Raw genomic sequence first — 19,309 nt, 5'->3', positions numbered from 1 at the left:
TGTTTGTCACTATGTCACTATGTGGCTTTTTATTGTATACATTACATACATACAAGTGCATGTACATAGAGGCACATTGCATTACCCACAGACTGGCTGCTCATTATTCGCCCATCCATCCATCCATCCATCAAGCTTTGACAGACTCAGATTTCCACCTGGCACAGGTTACACAACAGCACATCCACTGTATGTGGCCCATGACATGGTGCTGCTCTGTGGGGACATTTTCAAGCACAGGACATCGTGTCCACCAGCAAGAGAGAGCTGAGGAAGACAGTCCATGAGAGAGATGTAGATAATGAGATTTTGGATGAATGGGTGTAGTAGCGTGAGTCGACTGCACTCTGAATGATAGCCTGGGTGGTATGAATAAATGATGAAAGTGAAAACTTGAAGGCGGGGTCTGATATGAGCACTGTAGCATAGACCCCTTGCTTGGGAAAAACCTTTGCTGTTACAGTGTCAGACATGCTATGACCTTTCCTTGCCATGCAGGACTCTCCCTGGGTGAAATCCGTGTTGCAGAAGGCATCTTTTAATAATGATTCAAAATTCACTTAATTACAGTATTTAACTGAGAAATTAACAATACGGGCATCCCACTAGCGGGAAGTACAGCATTGCTCAGGAATAAAAAGCCTTTAAAAAAATTACTGTTTTGTTATTTTACGGAAGTACCACTAGATGGATCCACCTGGATTTGCAAGAAAGAAAGTAACGTGAAAATTAAGTCATTGTCATTGTGATACACTGCAGCACAGCACACGGTGACACAACAAAATGTGTCCTCTGCTTTTAAACATCACCCTTGGTGAGCAGTGGGCAGCCATGACAGGCGTCCCGGGGGAACTTTGCTCTGTGGATTCCGGCAACATTCTGATTACGGGTCAACTTCCTTACCCGCTAGGCCACCACTGCCCCAAAGCATTCACTGAATTTCTGTAAAAGTTATTGTACATGTGTATGTGTTTTGTAAATGCATAACGCCCATGCACAAATTTGGCCATGTGCATGTATTGTGTCCTGTTCTGATAGCAACGGGACTGGAAGTTTATTCAATCATCTGTTCTAATAATGCAATCTAACAAACCCAATCTCGATAGGAACTGGGATAAGCACTAATCAGTGGACATGTTGAGGCATAGGAGGACAAACCTTGGCTTCGGTGAGCAAGAAGCAGTGTATGGAGACAGAGGAGGGAAAAGTGACAGAAATGAAAGCATCAATAAAGTGGTTCCATGCACACATATCATTGTTATTGTACTCACGCAATTAATCTGTGGATGGGTGTAAAATTGCCGTATTTAGGCACCAAGCCTTGTAAAATATGCAACAAAAAAAAAGTTGGTCCTTTTTTTTTTATTTCATTCTCTTCACATTGCTGTGGATTGGAAGCTCAGTGGTTATATTATTCATGCTTTAATAATTGATCTGTGCTGGATGGTTTCAGATAACATCTCCAACGGAATTAAATTTAAGAGGCTAATTATTCAAAAGCCGTGGCCTTGGAGGAAAGTCAGCTAACTGGGTGCCTTCCCCTCATGCTTCTCAAATGTTCTCATTGCAAACTAACCAACCAGAAAACCAGAATAATGAAACAGTATATCTTATAAAGAAGAAAAGGAAAAGTGTAATACTTCTAGCTCCACATTTCATTGTGCCAATATTGACCATGAAGAACAGTAGGTTTTAAACCATGTAAAGTACAGTGTCTGATCCCAAAAGAATGTTACCTTGAAAAAGCAGAAACATATAGGATATACTGGAACCAGCAGCACATTCAAATCATCTCGTCCCATCTTTTTAGCAGAGAAAAATGTCACAGGTTTGAATTTATTTAGAACGGCCCTATGTGGAGATTGCAAGTGGAGTGTGAAAATAGTTCATGCAATGGTGCCCTCCTCACCGATGTCCACCCATGCACCGTTTCCAGACTAGTTCGGAGGCAAAACGAGCTCCCTGTGAAACTTTTGGTGCTTCTTTCCTCCCGCTTGGTTAAATAAGCTCCCTTTTGTCAGCATGCCCCTGAATCCTGGGGCTCTCCTCAGGTCTGTGCCTCTAGAGCTGTGTAGAGGGGTTTTCCTCCCTAAATCATTAAGGATGGTCCCTTTATTAATGATGCTTTAACAGGACGGGATCGGGATGTTTCGTTTTCATATTTCATAATGCATCATTTATGTTCCTGGTGTGAATCAGCTGCAGTATAAGCTGCTGTGGTTTGAAGCATCAGTCATATGGAGCCCTTATGGTGCCGAGGGACCCGCAGACCTGTACGGGGGCGTTAAAATCCGCAATGCGTTAAAGCAACGAGAAGGTTCAGCTGACGACGAAACTGCAATATTCCCAAACAGAAATGAATGCAGAAACCTTTCACTTTAAACATCGAGCATCATTATACACACACACACACACACACACACACACATAACATCATTTGTTCACAGAGGACACCCCGTTCTTCAATGGATCGGGTTACAGCTCCCGGGTTCAAAAATAGACTTTCCAATCCCCTCCGTAGAAACGCTCTTTCTAAAAATAGAGCCCCTTCCTCCTCATCCCCCTCCCCCCATCCTCCTCCTCCTCCTCCTCCACAGTCAGTGTCAAGCGCGCGGGGATTCCCCCCCAGGTCTCTACAAATAAAACGATGAAGGCTCTATGAGCATCCGTCTGTCACGTACGGTGCGCTATGTACCCGGACAGGAATGGCGACATTATGTAAGGCGTGTAGCCTCTTCAATTAATGAACATTTTCATTGCGGACATTAAGAAATAAAAAAACACACACACACACACACCACAACCCGCCGCGCGGCGGCCATAAAAAAAAAGAAGAACAACAAAATAAGGCTTTAGATGGAGGTATGGGTGCTGATTGCTGTCATGGTAATGTGTCAATTTCAACTTCAAATAGCCTGCAGATCGCAGCGCCTTCTGGCCGGTCTGGGATCTGCCCAAGAGCTGCTCTCGTGTTGCCAGATCTGGGGGAAAAAATACATCAAAACGCGACTTTTCAAAATATATTTACTTGACTTAAAGGCTATATTTAGGTAGCATAATGTTAAATTACAGACTATGTTAAATTTATATAATTTGTCCTGGCGTGTGTAAGCGGAAAATAATTTACTCAGTTTTGAGAGAGAAAATTACCCCCTTGTCCACACGCTTCAGGTTATAGCCTGCTTGTATCTCTGCTGTCTGTCTACAGACACTCTACATCATGACATTTAATCAATGATCAGAATTCTATAACTAGATTTGCATGGTCAGTAAGATACTAAATAAACATGTTTATTGGCCTGTCTAAACTCTCTTTGTCCAGCTGATTTTCTCTCTCCAACATCCAACAACCTTGCTTTGGATGAAATAATCTTGTTACTAGGCAAGAAAAGACATTACTTTTGAATGAGGCCGCTACAAATTTGTAAGATACAGCCATGATTTGGATTTTTTTGCCTTCTATTCGTACTAGAAAAAAAGCCCAGTGTTGACTGCCTTGTATTAAAAATATGTACAGTACAGGCCAAAAGTTTGGACACACCTTCTCATTCAATGTGTTTTTCGTGACCATTTACATTTGTAGATTCTCACTAAAGGCATCAAAACTATGAATGAACACATGTGGAGTTATGTACTTAACAAAAAATTTGCCATTCTCTCGATGATCTTCAAGAGGTCGTCACCTGAAATGGTTTTCCAACAGTCTTGAAGGAGTTCCCAGAGGTGTTTAGCACTTGTTGGCCCCTTTGCCTTCACTCTGTGGTCCAGCTCACCCCAAACCATCTCGATTGGGTTCAGGTCCGGTGACTGTGGAGGTCATAACTGAATGAGAAGGTGTGTCCATAACTGAATGAGAAGGTGTGTCCAAACTTTTAGCCTGTACTGTATTTACAGAAACTTTGACTATGGACTGGCATCTCTGAGGTTTCGTAAAAAATGAGCAGAATGAAATGTTTTTGCACAGTTGTTTCTTTATTAAACATAAAGCCATGTTTTTATATGCACTACTATATAGTACACATATTACACAACATCTCATTACAGTGAAGACGAAGAAAAAGGCCACATTTTTTTAAACCTTGTAACATCTACTCAGAACTGATTTTTATTGCGTATGTATGTATGTTTGTGTTCCATACATATATACATATAGATTCATAATATACTCTCTATGACTACATTTTTTTATTTAGTTTTACACCTGATATACATAGAACTACACACTTACTTCACCATCCTTAGAAAATAAGAAAATTAATATATAAATGTAAATCATTTGTCAGTTTACACACAAGACATCAGACAATATTAGTTGTTTTTGTTCACATCCATTTAAGTTAAGGTCTTTGTTCATTTTCATTTCATTTTTTACAATACAAGTGATGGTTAATGACTTAACAAAGCAACATTACACATACACACAGAGACACACGCCATTTATCTGAGTTTTGGTTAGGGCCAGAATCGTCTCCACATGCCACACTGCCCGCATGGTACAGCTGCCATTGCGCGGTGCTCACAAAATGGCAAAGCTCCTGGTCATGGGTTGCGCCTGCAGTGACTCCCAGCTTTTCTCATACACCCACTCAAGTGCATAGAACAGAGGATGATCCTGAACCCGCCGTTGTCACTCTTACGTGTCGTGACATAACAGTACTGATGCTGTCGCACAATTCGATTTAAAGGACTTAGCATCTGAATATTAATACGCTTTCTTACGTTATGTTATGTCTGAGTGTCAACAGAGAAACGCTGTAACCCAGGAGTTGGAGTGGAATTTGGGATCATTTGGGTGAGACCATCCAAGTCTAGATCAGCCGAAGTTTGTCATGTTGCCATAAACATTTGATTAGGTGTAATGTAAAAGAATGAAAAAAAAACACACACGTAATCATTATTACATTAAGACTGAGCAGCTATCACAAGCATTCAAGGGCTTAGCTCTCTAAGCAGGTTTGGACGGTTGCTAGATGACACCCCAAAAATGGCACAGTGATGTGAAAGTGGAAAATAAATAAATATAAACCAGATGACAGAAGCCCGGGGAGGATTTAAATGTTCATTTGGACACAGTTTTGCGTAGAGGACTTTCACAGTACAATCCAGGAAGACGTTTACATTCAGTACAGTCATTTAGCACTGCGCCCAGCATTAAATTTGTCTCCCACTACCCCCATCGCTCCTTAGTGGCTGAATTAGGTTGACCTTGTTCTCAGTTGAACATAAATGAGAATAAATAAAAAAGCTTCATGGTGTACAGCATATGTAAGGCACTTTTGAGGGAAATACATCGGCTGTGCGTGATGTGGCTGCTGAGGCCATCTTCATTCCAACTGCACCGCAAAAAGAGTAACAGCGTACTTCATTATTGCTCACAGCGTTGAACTACGATCTGCACGCCTACTTGTTACCGGTGCTACCTACGGGTATATATCTTCTATAATCCACGACTGAGACATGCAGTATAACATGTTGATGACAGGTGCTTCTGAAGTTCGTCCCTTCTGGCCACGTCCAATGCGAGTGGTTACATACGATGGCAGTGGACGGATGGCTGCATGGATAGATAATGTGGAATATGTTCATGCAACAAGCCATAAGGCCGGTATATTGTAAGAAAGAAAGTGACCATCATGCTGTTGCGACATTGTCGTGCTGTTTTAGGAAAACATGAAAGCCTCATGGTGCCACCTTTCTGCACACGCCATATGCTGCGGTAAACCTGGCCCACTATGTGCAAAAGACTGTTTTTTCTCTTCCTGGACTACGTGACTAAGATGATGCAGTGAGTCATGTTTGGTGGGGGGGGGTAAGGCCTAAATTCTGGCTTCTGGGAGTTGTTATGCTGACATCGAAGCTTCTGTAATCCCCGCCACTCGTCTCCGGCGTCCTCTATTGTGGCAGATGCTGTGCTCCGTGCGCACCTTGATCTCCTGCCGTCAGCAGGCCTCCGCCGCAATCCACAGTCGGTCCCACCTCAAGCCTGCAGTCGCAGGGGGAGAGACACTCGCGAGGGGGGCGTGCAGGATTGCAGGATTTAGTGGGACACCTTGCCCCCACCCAGATCCTGAACATCAATGCCGCTCCAAAACCAGCAGGGACGCTAGAACCAAGGGGCGCAGAACCCAGCGGGCCTGCATGCCTACACCTCACAACTGGGTCAATAGCTGGCTGGTAGAAGGGAATGCCTTTTCACAGGCGACTAATCCCATTTCCTCTTGTTTAAATTTATACCCTGCAAATGTTTTTTTTTTTTTTGAAGATAGACGCTTTAGCAGGGGGAGAGAGAGGAGCTTAGCCGGATTTTCAGATGATGGGCTCTGATGCCAGTGATCTAAGCAATCAGGGGGCTGTCAGTCAGGCCCACTATTTTTACAACTTTGGTTGCCACATTTACAAAAGGCTCCCCATAAGATGTCCCGTCGAACGAATTCCGTGCCACACAGTATGGATGGTAACTGGTAACTGATGCATAGTGTCGGTACATTCAGTTTTGCATATGAATACTGTGTCCTGCACACACTGTACACACACATCGCTCTCTTTTTTTTCTTGTTTTCCTGAAGAGGGACTTTCAATGCTCGGCAGATGCAGTCTGTTGTTTGAGCATCCCAGTCCTGTGGGCGATGCAAGTGGCAGGTTGGAAGTTTGGAATGGGGAACCTCCGGGAACAGAATTAAGTACCAGTGTGAAAAAGGAACATGGCATCACGTAATGGCAGAACACGGCAGAAGATAGTGGTTGCCAGGGTCATATTTCTTTTCTTTTTTCTTTTGTTTTAATAAATTTGACTCATCTCCAGTCATTGCATGACATGGTTGGGCTGAGACAAACGGTGTTGAGAGTGTAGCCAGTGCCCACACATGTTCACCCTCAGAATCGTACTCTTCCTCCTCTATTTGTATTCCCAAGACAGGCTGACACCCACAATTCAATCTAGAAAAGCTCCCACACAGAACATAACAGATGAGGGGATTAAAACGAAACAAAATTTACAGGAATTAAAGATTTATTTATCAAAAATAGACCACAAACGAAAAGGGAAGTGTCTAAAACATGGTAATGATTAGGAAATTAAAAGTGGAAAAAAAATCAAATAATTTAACAATTAAAAAAAAAAACAATAAAACCAATGCATCTTACTTCCATATGGAAGACCTCTGATCGGAAAGCAAGTGTCATGGTGAAGGTCACACTGCTGTCCCAAGCCAGAGGGTATTAATATGCATGTTAATGAAGGTGTGCTGTGATGCATGATGGTTGTGATTCGAGCTGGACATTCTTCACGCAGGATGGAAGAACATGGAAAAACATGGAGTGAGGACTCATACATTCAAAATAATTCCAAAGAAGAACACAACCTATGCCCAATGAGCAAATTTTCATGGGACACTGTCGCAACACCCTTTCTATGGCCAGCCTATAATTTTTTTTTTTTTTTAAATAACATGACAACACAGAAATAAACTGCATAGAGTCAAGTGTTGATCGGCAATGTTAGAATCCTGTGCGGACTGCCATTATTTTTCCCAGTGCTTTTTCACAAGCATAAATTATGTATTATTTCATGTCTGCCAAGACTGCAACACAGTGCACAGCAACACAAAACCTGGCTTACAGTACTAACATTAATGGTCATGGCGGTGTGTTTAACTGTCATGAGGTGAATCCTCTGAATTTTTTCCCCCTTTCTTTTAAGTTAAAGCTTGCATTGAAAACAAAATGAAAGATGACTTGACACTGAGGTAGATGTCGTCAAAAACAAAATACAAAAATTCAGACAATATTACAAATTATTATATGAAATAATATCTAACAATCTGAAACATATAACCATATAACCATAAAAAGTCATGTAAGGAAATTAATTCGGTTTGAACTACATTTCCATGCACCAACGCTTGCCTGGGGAGAGGAGGGGGGTTATTTCGGGGACAAGCATCCTTACGGGAAGCAATTTCCCCTTCACCATGTGTTACTGTCTAGCCAGTTTTCATTGCTATGTTTTCAAAAAGGCAAATAATCATAACCATAATAAAAAAGGAAAAAGACATTTATAAATCTAAAAACATCGTTAGTTTAACCAATTCCGCATATATATATATATATATAAAACATATATGATACCTTAAAAAAATATAGATTTAAGAAATGGCAACCTCACTTGTCAAGCAACAGACAACGTTCCGTTAATGCCGATCGTTGTTCCCAGAAAAAGTGACAGCAAAACCGGTGTTTGGAGTAGCCAAAGAATTTTATGTTTGCGTGCCCTATTTGCGAAGCATGCTCTAATATGTTTTGGTATAGCACGCAATATGCAGTGTACAAACATGGCGTGTTCTTTGATGCACACCCACCACCTCAAGAAGAGCCCCCCCCCCCCCCCCCCCCCCCCCCCCCCCCTTCAAAAAAAAAAGGGTCACCTTGAAGAGTAAAATGTATATGATCTGTGATTCAAGTATCATCATGTGGAGCCTGGTTCGCCACGGATTTGCTATTTCCCCTTCTGAAAAGTCTCGCCATGTCGCCTCGCCGGATGGCGAAGTCTCTGGTGTAAAGGCATTTCAGAACTGACTTGACGTTGTCGTTTTATGTCTGTTTTAATTTTTTTTCCCCGAGAAGCATCAGACAGTTTTCACACTGCGTGGACCTGCTGCTCGCTGGGCTGCAGCTGGAGGTGTGTGTGTGTGTGTGTGTGTGTGTGTGTGTGCTCCGTGCAGCCACGAGCAGACATGGAGGCCAGGTTACTCGTGTCCAGCTTCTTCCCCCTGCAAACCAAAAGAGAAGATGGATCTAGTGCACATCTGTTTATGCAAACATTGAATTCACACTCGTTTAAAAGCTTTTCTGAGCATTTAAATCAGGCAGGTAACTCATAGGCTACAAAAATGACACTGCTGTCACCAAATCTCTCTTTCTTTGACTACTGTCCCATAAACCTAAAGTGTAACCTTCTTCTTATATCCATTTGGGGCAGGAGACATGCAGCTAAACCAAGAATGATGGCATCATATTGGACTTCAGATGTGTTAAATACAGGGTCAACAAAAAAAGTGACACAACGAAATGTGTCCTCTGCTTTTAACAATCACCCTTGGTGAGCAGTGGGCAGCCATTGGTTCCCTAGGTTCAATTCTAAAGGTTAAATGCTTAAACTTTAATTCATTTAATTCAGAGAAGCAGTGGTGGGCAGTGGTGGCCTAACAGGGGCAGTGGTGGCCTAGCTGTTAAGGAAGCGGCTCTGTAATCAGAAGGTTTGAATCACGATCCGCCAAGGTGCCACTGAGCAAAGCACCGTCCCCACCCACTGCTCCCCAGACGCCTGTCATGGCTGCCCACTGCTCTCTCAGGGTGATAGGTTAAATGCAGACGACTAATTTTACTATGTGCACCACGTGCTGTGCTGCTTTGTATCACAAGTGACAATCACTTCACTTTAACTTTAACTTTAGAAGCTTCTGGGCTTGGAGCCTTGACTCAAAATATCACAACTTCCAAGATCTGGAGGTTCTACAGTATTTTAATGGGATGGTTAAGTCATGCAACAGAAGTGGGATAAGCGATTAATTGAAGTAATCTTTGTTACAGTTTTGTATTATGAGGCATCACAAATACTCTTATTATCAGAACTCTAAATTTGTACATATAACTACTTCTGTAAAAGTCATCCATTCTGATTACATTCCATTATTATGTAACCAGCCTTAATTGCAGTTTGTATCATTAGCACGATAAGAGGTTTCTAGAACCGTAGGTGTTTTTCACCAGATTTTTTTTTTCTGCATAATTTGTTGTTCTCCACAGTCAGTGTTTTCTCTCGCTCGCTCTGGATTTAAACACACACACACACACACACACACACACACACACACATCTTTAGACTATCAATTCACTACTGCAGTCTTTCTCTGATGCTTTCCTTTTAAAACCACTCAGTCATAAATTCATGGACCCTTCAGGGCCCATTTCTCCTTGATTACCTTTGTGAATTCAAATTCAGGAGCCAGACATTCCTACTGGCACTTGCATGTCTGTTTTTTTAGACATATTATTTTACACACGGTCCTGAGTATCGCACTATTCTGTCTGTTTCCTTACCAAGCTCAGAGCTACTATGATATTGATCAGAAGCCTCGGCTTGAAGACAAGTCTTGTTGTCAGCAATCCTGTAACACAATACACGCGCCATAAATGACTGCGACATTATGCGGCCACAGCTATTTTGACCAGGTCACTATGGCACCCTCCGGTCGCAAAAACAACATGTGAAACCCTGCAGCTGAGGTGTAGAAGGGGACGTCGGAAGGTTGGGCGTTCCAGAAGGGAAAGGATCGAATTGGAAGGGTCACGAAGTGACTATGTGGCTCACATGACGGTAATTTGTCAGGTGTAAGTGCTCTAAGTCCCTGGATTAGGGGGGAATCAATGTATTCAATGCTTTAAATAACCTGACCTTTGAGCAAAGTGAACGCACCCGTCCCAAAGAAGAGGTGCTCACCAAGAGAGGCGAGCCATTGTGGGGACACCAAGTGGCAATGTGTACCTATATGGTGTATTTTATATAAGGCGCGCTATACCCGTTTCTTACCTGAATCCAGATATTCCCTAATATTGTGATCCACCGCTACAAAACACTGAAAATCAATTTCCTATGCAGTAGGGTGGCACGTCATTTGGGCCTGTTTTTTTATTTTTATTTTAACCCCAGGCCATTTTTTTTTCTTTTTTTCTAGCACCAGTGAAATCACACGCGCTGAAAACACATCCCCTCAACCCACGACAGAGCGACCGAGAATCAATGGCAGACAGTAACCCCGCAACTGTCAACTGCGGAGTCATCCAAGGGGAAACATGTCTGCTATCTTCCTGCGTCACAGCCAACACTTCGCAGAATGAGGCCTTGTTCAGTGAATGGCGCGCTCCATGTCAACAAGGTACATCTAATCCACTGTGCGCTGTTACGAAATGCTTCGTGCCAGTGAACAGTTTAACACGGGGTTCTCTGCTCCGGAAACAAAGTTCTAGTGCATACCGTGAAACCCCAAAACGTCTAAAGGGTGTCTCTGGCTGGTCTTCACTTCACAGTCTCAACAATAGATGACCTATTCACAAACGCCCCAATGTCGTCACTCAGTCAGGCCGGCAGTGCCATCTAGCGTGCAATCTAAGAACTACAGACGTTTTTTTTTTAAATATTGTTTTGTTTCCTGGTTTAAGGAGCTAGAATCTCTAGATATTTTCAAGGATAGAATTTCAATAGAACTTAATATAAGACATAGAAATACGTGTGTCTAAGACCAGACGTGCACAGTTTTTTGCAGTTATTTTTGCGGTGAACATACCTCACTGACTTGTAAGACCCTCCTTGGTGATGCTTAGAAAAAAGAAAACAAAAAATCCACACCATAATGTGACAAAAAACAGGCGTTCCGAATTTTTGACACGAATTTTTCAAATCACGTGCCATAGCCACATAAGTCTCGGAACAATTTCCATTGGTCGCCACTGGCTCCGCCTTCCGTAATCCAACCAATCGGACTCCGAGATCGTCCCCGTCACGACGCAATAGAAATGCCAGTCATTGTTGTTATTCCACTTTCGGTGTGAAGGGATATTCCGCCTCTTCTTTTTCATGGTTTCATTCTTTCGTCATTTCATCTGGCGGATTTCGTTCAGATAATTTAGGCCTTTCATTTCAAAAGAATGAAAAAAAATATATAGAAAATATTGTCTGGTTTTGCGGGTTAATTAAACTAAACAATGATTTAATACATTTTAGAACAACGTTTTATTTTATTTTGTTATTATTTCATTCTTGTTATTCGACGCCTATGACAATCACCATAAAATATAATAGTATGCAATATATTTAGCTGCCAAAAGAACATTTTTTTGTTAATTTGCTAATTTGTTCTACATTATTATGTCAGTCGGTTTCACGGAGCCGTCTGCTTCCCAAACCTCATATTTAAGGCAACAAACGTCTTACAGGAATAGAATTTAACAAAGAGCCAGAGACCTGGACGGTTGCTATGGAAACACCTTGGCTGTCTGTGACGCCTCCCTTTTTAGCCACTCTGCGGCGCTGTTGCTCTTTAAATAACATTCCCTGCGCGTTCCGGTGGTTAAGTTTTCACCTTTCTTGGTTTTGATGATAAGTAGACCTACTGTCCTTGTTATATATATATATAAGAAAAAAAACGTTAAATATTTTTTTTTTACCCCCAACCAGCATGTTCAGCGTTTATCGATTATTATTTATTCCGCCTATTTCGTTAACAGAATCTACTGTAACAAGTGGTTAAGCATGATCTAACCAGCCTAACAAATCAACCAAAAAAAACGCATCAAAGCAATCCAGCATTTTAGATTTTTGACCAGAAGATAATTATTCAGATCTACCAAGCGATTAGTAACATATATATTTATTTTTTATTTTCATTCTATGGCAAGCAACAGGTCGAGTTGTCCCGCCTGTTGACGGGCGACGCAGCGTCATGACGCGCTCCTGGAGTGACCTTGCGCTCTCATCATTGCACAGCCCGATGATAAGAAAAAACATAATTCGGTCTCTCTTGATTTATTATTATTATTATTATTATTATTATTATTATTTTGTCTTTTTCATACATTGGTCCTGCGTCCCTCTCCAGGCGTCAACTTTCCCTTCTCCCGCCGAGACGACCGAACTTGGGCGCAATTTACAAACGACACGCGAATAAAGTGCTACAGCGCGAGAGCGGGATTGGTTAATCGTCATATTTGCTCTATTTTAATTTTTTTTTTCGAGGCTTCAAAAAATAAAGGATTTAGCCTATAATCTTGACAACAGTGACTGCTGCGTAAAAATGGAAGACGCTGCGAAAACAACCCCAAAAAAAAAAAACCCAATAAATGATCGCACATCACGTGTCAGGACTCCACTGTACATGAGCGGTATGGTTGTTAGCGGTGGCCGCGCTCACACGTCGCTGAACTTGCCCGTGTACGCCTTCTGCGGGCTGCAGTTCGTGTACTTGACCGAGTCCGCGTCGTCGCTCTCCGCGTACTCGGACTTGGAGAGGGACGCCGCGCTGTCGCTCCTCTTCACCAGGTCGCCGAACTCGAGCTGCTGCTGCTGCTGCTGCTGATGCTGAAGATGCTGCTGCTGCTGCTGGCCACACGTGACGTGCGTGTACTGGAGCTGCTCCTCGTGCTCCGTCTCGCGGTGGTAGAAGTAGTTGAAGTTGGAGACGATGACGGGCACGGGCAGCGCGATGGTGAGCACGCCCGCGATGGCGCACAGCGAGCCCACGATCTTGCCGCCGATGGTGACCGGGCACATGTCCCCGTAGCCCACGGTGGTCATGGAGACCACCGCCCACCAGAAGGCGTCCGGGATGCTGCTGAAGCCCGAGTCGGGGTCGTCGGTCTCCGCGAAATACACCGCGCTGGAGAACAGGATGACCCCGATGAAGAGGAAGAAGATGAGGAGACCCAGCTCCCTCATGCTCGCCTGCAGCGTCTTCCCCAAAATCTGGAGACCCTTTGAGTGTCTGGAGAGCTTGAAGATCCTGAAGACCCGCACCAGACGGATGACCCTCAGGATGGCCAGGGACATCGCCTGCTGCCCGTTCCCTTGGTGCTCCGCGAGCTCCAAGCCAAGAGTGATGAAGTAGGGCATGATGGCCACTATGTCGATGGTGTTCATGATGTTTTTGAAGAAGCCCGTCTTGCTGGGGGACGCCCCGAACCTCACCAGCAGCTCGAACGAGAACCAGATGATGCAGAGGGTCTCCACGATGAAGAAGGGGTCGGTGAACGGGTTCGCCCTCTTGGCGGCCGCGGTCCCGTTCAGCGCGAGGTGTTCCTCCTGCACCTTCCCGTCTTCCCTGAACTCTGGCAGAGTCTCCAGGCAAAATATGACGATGGAGATGAGGATGACCAGCACGGACACGATGGCGATGCCCCTGGCGGGTCCGGAGCTCTCCGGGTACTCGAACAGGAGCCAGACCTGGCGCTGGAACTCGTTCTCCGGCAGCGGCCGCTCCTCCTCCTTGATGAAGCCCTCGTCCTCTTTGAAATTCTCGATGACCTCCTCCCCGAGCTCGTAGAACCGGATCTCCTCCATGAACACGTCCACGGGCACGTTGACGGGTCTGCGCAGCCTGCCGCCCGACTGGTAGTAGTAGAGGATGGCGTCGAAGCTCGGCCGGTTCCGGTCGAAGAAGTACTCGTTGCGCAGGGGGTCGAAGAAGCGCATCCTCTTCCTGGGGTCGCCGAGCAGGCTGCCGGGGAACTGGGCGAGGGTCTTCAGCTGCGTCTCGAAGCGCAGCCCGGAGATGTTGATGACCACCCGCTCGCAGCACTCCTGGTCCGCCCGCTCGGCGTCGTACGCGTCGTGGGACAGGGCGGCCAGTGCCACGGTCTCATCCAGGTTCTCCCCGGGCACCACTGTCATCTTTCCCCCCCCCCGAGGGCAACGTCAGTCGCGCTCGCGTCGTGCCCCCTATCCGAGACCCCCGTGGGCGAAGATCTCGACGGGAAGAACGGACGCGCACTCGTCGCCGTGCGCGTTTTCACGCCCCCCCAGCTCCGCGTCCCCGTCGGTTGTGCGCGCGCGTCTCTCTCTCTCTCTCTCTCTCTCTCTCTCCTCTCTCTCTTTTCTTCTTCCTCCTCCCCCCCCCACCCCCCCACCCCGCGTCGCCTAACCCCTCGCGGCCGGTCTGGACTACCGGCCGTCACGTTGGCTGCGTTTTAAGCGCCAGCGCCCTCCCCGGGCTGACGTCCACCGACCGGAGCCACGGCGTCCTCACAACTTCACGTCGAAAGACGCCCGAAAGCCTCGTCGTTTCGACATGACTGATCACGTGACTTTAGCTAGTTTATTAAGTTGCCGATTTAACCTCGAATCGTGTCCAGAATTGTTGGTGTGTGATTTTTTGAACGTTTTTTAAAAGGAGCTTGGTACATTGATAATATGTTCACGAACGTTGTTTCAACGTTTCACCTGCCGGCATTCCAGCTGATTCAATATAAAACGTCTGGAATCAACACAGATCCAGAGCTTCCTACTGACCGCATTCGTATGTTTCTTCGTCTGATTTATGATGGATGAGATTAATAACTACACAACTACACACAATCCAACCATTTCCAACATTATCATTATCGTGTGAGTAGCGCACTCTCGTATGAACCGGAAGACCTCAAAGTCATAGGTTCAAACCTCACTTACTACCATTGTGTCCCTCAGCAAGACACTTGAACCTGAGTGTCTCTAGGGGGACTGTCCCTGTCACTACTGATTGTAAGTCGCTCTGGATGAATGTTGTACCCAGAAATGTTGAAACCACGTGGAAAGTGCTCATAATAAGTAATGTTAAATCAGTGTGACGGTAGGCGCACCGATTAAAATGTTCGAATTTAAATGTTGAAAACAGGTTCCTTAGACAACGTTGGTTCCACGATCTTGTTTCACAATCTGCGATTGCTTTAAAAATGTTAGAATTTCAGCTTCACTCGTGTAGCAACACGACTACTCATGATGCAATGCCGAGCTCACTTTATACCACATAACAATAAAAAACCTTCACCTTGTACACACATATGACCGTTGCACCACTCTAACTCTTTCCGAAACTTTATGATCATGCGACTACAATTTATGATTTATTTACCGTTTCCAGTATTACGACTTAATAATGCCGATCCAGGCTGAATGAAAAGATGCCCGCGCACCTGGGCCGTACGTGGTGGGCGTGGCCCCCCCGGTGATGACAGCGTAGTAAAAATCGACCCGCGAAACTGTTAAATACGACGCGACAAGCTGGTCCTGTCAGCGCGCAGGAACGACGCAGGAGAAGGGGGCGTGGCCGGCCAGAGTTTACGGGTCAGCGGAGGAGCGTGACGTCAGGGGCCGAAAATATTCGCGTCTCGCTCTCTCCGGGGCCGCGAGAAGTTCCCTTTCCCATGGAATGCCGGAGGGAACAGCTGGAGGAGGAGAAGAAGAAAAAAAAAAAAAAAAGAAAAGAAGGAGAGTAAAAATATCTTTCTGCATCTCTGCCACGCGGGGGATTCACAGCTCCATTCAGAAAAATAAGGTTTTGTCCCCTCGCTTCTGTCACAGCTGTAACTTTTCCGTGTTGCCTGGGTCCATTATCTAAAGTTCGTCGTGGCGGAATAACATTTTACAGATGCAGTGATGATACTTTGCATGTTTTTTTTTGTTTTGTTTTTATAACACATCTATGCCACCAGGCATGATTTACAATGCAAATCAGAAATTAATTTACTTTCTTTTTACCACAGTGGAGGCCTTTGATGATCTTCCTACCGTACCGTTGGCACACGCAGCTATTTTGCATTCGCGGTCAGCCTCGAAGGAATTTTGGACGGGCCAAGTGAGGTTACCTCATTTCCTGTGTTCGGTTTGTAGCCTGCGATATGAGCCCAGGCATGCCAAATCCAGCAGACCCTTGCTTACTTATCTTGCATCCAGGTATGGTCCTCGATCATCGGATGCCCTGCCTCCATCTGGCCCACGCTTTCACCCCTCCAAGGTGCACCCAGGATGCGCGGCCGGGACCTTCAGCCGAGAATCGCTGTGCTGTCCGTCTGCCGTTGAAAAGGTCTGTTTCATATGGAAACGTTGTGCTTCAACCTGCTCACGTACGTTTCCAGGCCACCAATGAGCCACAAGATAACGGGATATTATTTTACATCAACTCCTTCACACTCCTGCATGTTTACAATTACATTTACAGCATTTACCAGACGCCCTTATCCAGAGCGACTTACAGTCAGTAGTTACAGGGACAGTCCCCCCCTGGAGACACTCAGGGTTAAGTGTCTTGCTCAGGGACACAATGGTAGTAAGTGGGGTTTGATCCTGGGTCTTCTGGTTCATAGGCGGGTGTCTTAACCACTAGGCTACTACCACCCCCTTTCTTATTAATACAACAATTGGCACAACGGGAGTTTGATGACAGCCCAGAGCTTGAAGGGGTTTTGTGTAAATCGGATCTCTGTTCTTCAAGCAGCTGACAGATATGGGTTAATGCATGCAGGAACTTCACAGGGAACAGCACTGTTTGCAGCCACAGCCACTGCAAATCCACAGGGAGCGCTACCTCTGTGTGACCCAAGCCAGAGGAGTGCGGTGCGCAGGGACACACGGGCGTCACGCCCACAGACACCAAAATCCCCCCGTGGGATGTGCAGTTCATGTCGGATGCATCTGCAATTAAATGGCCATTGGGTATAGGGGATCATGTCTGCCACATTTACAGTGTCCTCTCCTCATTTTTAGTTCTCCTTTTATGCACCAAAAAAAGCTGTAATATGAAGCCACTACGATTATGAATTGCCAGATGTGACATGCTTATTTCCGTGCACAAAATGACATTTTATCAACAACATAAAGTCATTTTTACTACATAATGCATCTGGTCAAAGACAAAAAAAATCATTTGGTCCACAAATGTTGTTTAGAGAATGAATTGTGTGGACAAAGGGACTTTTTCTCTTGTTAACTATATATATATATATATATATATATATATATATATACACACACACACACACACACACACACACGCACACACACACACACACACACACACACTCTGTACCAGACAATGAATCATACACCTTGTTGACACATACTATATGACACATACTATATGTTGACACATACTATATGGAACAGGGAAATGTACAGTTCTTACCACATCTGCATACTCCTGATAAACATGTAAATAAGCAGGGAGAGCACATCAGGAATAATAACTTTATTTGCTGCGCTCATCATGGCACTGGAAGACTTATTTTTATTTTGTTAGACTGATGAGGACAATTAGTCAAAGACAGAAGGTCCAGTGCCCGGGTTTGCCCACAAATTTGTTGCTAATTTCCTCGCTATGCGTTCACAAATGTCATGGCACAATTAAACATACAGTGGAGTGGCACTGCCAGCGACATACGAAGTCGAGAGGAATATGCGGTAAAATAATCAAGATTTTTTAGAAATGTATACAAGAAAAATTAAGTGATAAAAGTGGCCACGTCATTTTGCTTTCAAAAAAGGTGGTCGTGGCTCAGTGGCTCATCTCCCAGAGTCTCTCAATCAGCCTCTCCATCACCCCCATAACGCAAGATCAGAGCACCTTAAATAAAAAGTGAAAGCAAATTGCTGCTTGGAGGTGGAACCTGTAATTAAGTCGACACCTCATACACAAGGATCCCTGAAATAACAGAACAGAAACCCCAAAAAAATGGACGCCACACCGGCACCATCAAAAATCAACATCTTCAGTTGATTAAGAAACCATTCTTGGAACAAATGCGATAATGTGACATTATCGGCCCCGTAATAAGAAGGTTGCCGGTTCGATTCCCGGTCCGCCAAGGCGCTACTGAGGCGCCACTGAACAAAGGACTGTCCCCACACACTGCTCCCCGGGCGTCTGTCATGGCTGCCCACTGTTCACCAAGGGTGATGGGTTAAATGCAGAGGACACACTTCGAACGTACCGTGTGCTGTGCTGCAGTGTTTCACAATCACTTAAATTTTCAATTTCACTTATCCAGGCCCTTCTTGTAGCGGAACTCCAGGTTTAAACCTTGCAGGTATAAAAACACAATGCGTTGGTTTGCATTCTACATCCTGCAGAGAAACAATAAAGGGTCACGATCGGTAAAAACAAAAGCACGGGATCAAACATAGACTTCAAAATACCGGAGCACCAGCAGCTGTGCCAGCACGACCTTTTCCATGGTGCCTTAGTTTAGCTGGCATTTTGGAGAAATGTCCCTGCAGAACTTCCGTGCCATCTTAAAGGATGGTTTTAAAGGATGCTGGAAATCTGCCGTGCAGCACATGAACTCTTTTGCGTTTTTAAAATCCTTTTGTCAGTCTTCTGACCACACAAAATCCCAATTTGAAAAATCCCAATGCCATCTGAAAAATTATGACAAAAGCCTCTGCAATATCCAGTCACCCCTAAAAAACAGCTAGTTTACTCACTTTGTCTTTAATGTGTTAAAATCTGAAAGGGCTTCCAGTGGACTTGACATTTGCCCACCTGCTTCCCAAGATAGGGGAAGGTGTCTCTACCAAACTCACATTCAGCTAATTTCAGAGAGAGAGAGACCATGCACATAAATGGTTTTAAAGTGTACAAAATGTTTCAGCATGTTCTGACCAGGTCCTTGAATTGTCATCTCGCTGAAATAAACGAGGCACAGACATAAAGTCGTAACAGCTTTTCATTTTAACCTGAGCCAAGGACAGAGCTCTGCGTGCAGCTTCACTGTGCAGGCACTCCTG

At 44.6% G+C, this 19,309-nt stretch overlaps 1 protein-coding gene and 1 long non-coding RNA gene across 3 annotated transcripts; one reads left to right on the top strand and one right to left on the bottom strand.

The window, feature by feature from the left end:
• Positions 1-8,422: 8,422 nt before the first annotated feature.
• Positions 8,423-14,617, bottom strand: LOC114765069 (shaker-related potassium channel tsha2). Of its 2 annotated transcripts, XM_028955130.1 has the most exons (3): positions 11,343-14,617; positions 10,099-10,166; positions 8,423-8,768 (listed from the first exon to the last, which is right to left on the bottom strand). In XM_028955130.1, exon 1 carries the CDS (start codon positions 14,438-14,440, stop codon positions 12,962-12,964), a length of 1,479 nt encoding a protein of 492 aa, XP_028810963.1. In that variant the 5' UTR covers positions 14,441-14,617; the 3' UTR covers positions 8,423-8,768; positions 10,099-10,166; positions 11,343-12,961. The 2 variants fall into 2 exon arrangements, with proteins under 2 accessions (XP_028810963.1, XP_028810962.1); XM_028955129.1 differs by lacking the exon at positions 10,099-10,166.
• A 1,403-nt stretch (positions 14,618-16,020) lies between these two features.
• Positions 16,021-16,578, top strand: LOC114765294 (uncharacterized). Its single transcript, XR_003742593.1, has 3 exons — positions 16,021-16,082; positions 16,291-16,382; positions 16,481-16,578. It is a non-coding gene; the product is annotated as an uncharacterized LOC114765294 (long non-coding RNA).
• Positions 16,579-19,309: the final 2,731 nt, after the last annotated feature.

The sequence above is a fragment of the Denticeps clupeoides genome, chromosome 15 (genome assembly GCF_900700375.1).
Source record: "Denticeps clupeoides chromosome 15, fDenClu1.1, whole genome shotgun sequence".
Lineage (NCBI taxonomy): Eukaryota > Metazoa > Chordata > Actinopteri > Clupeiformes > Denticipitidae > Denticeps > Denticeps clupeoides.
Note: the sequence above shows the minus strand (reverse complement) of the source record. Positions and strands in the feature narration are given on the sequence as shown.

Bases quoted from the DNA above. Each gene is read 5' to 3' on its own strand.
- LOC114765069 (XM_028955130.1), bottom strand. From the start codon at position 14,440: ATGACAGTGGTGCCCGGGGAGAACCTGGATGAGACCGTGGCACTGGCC.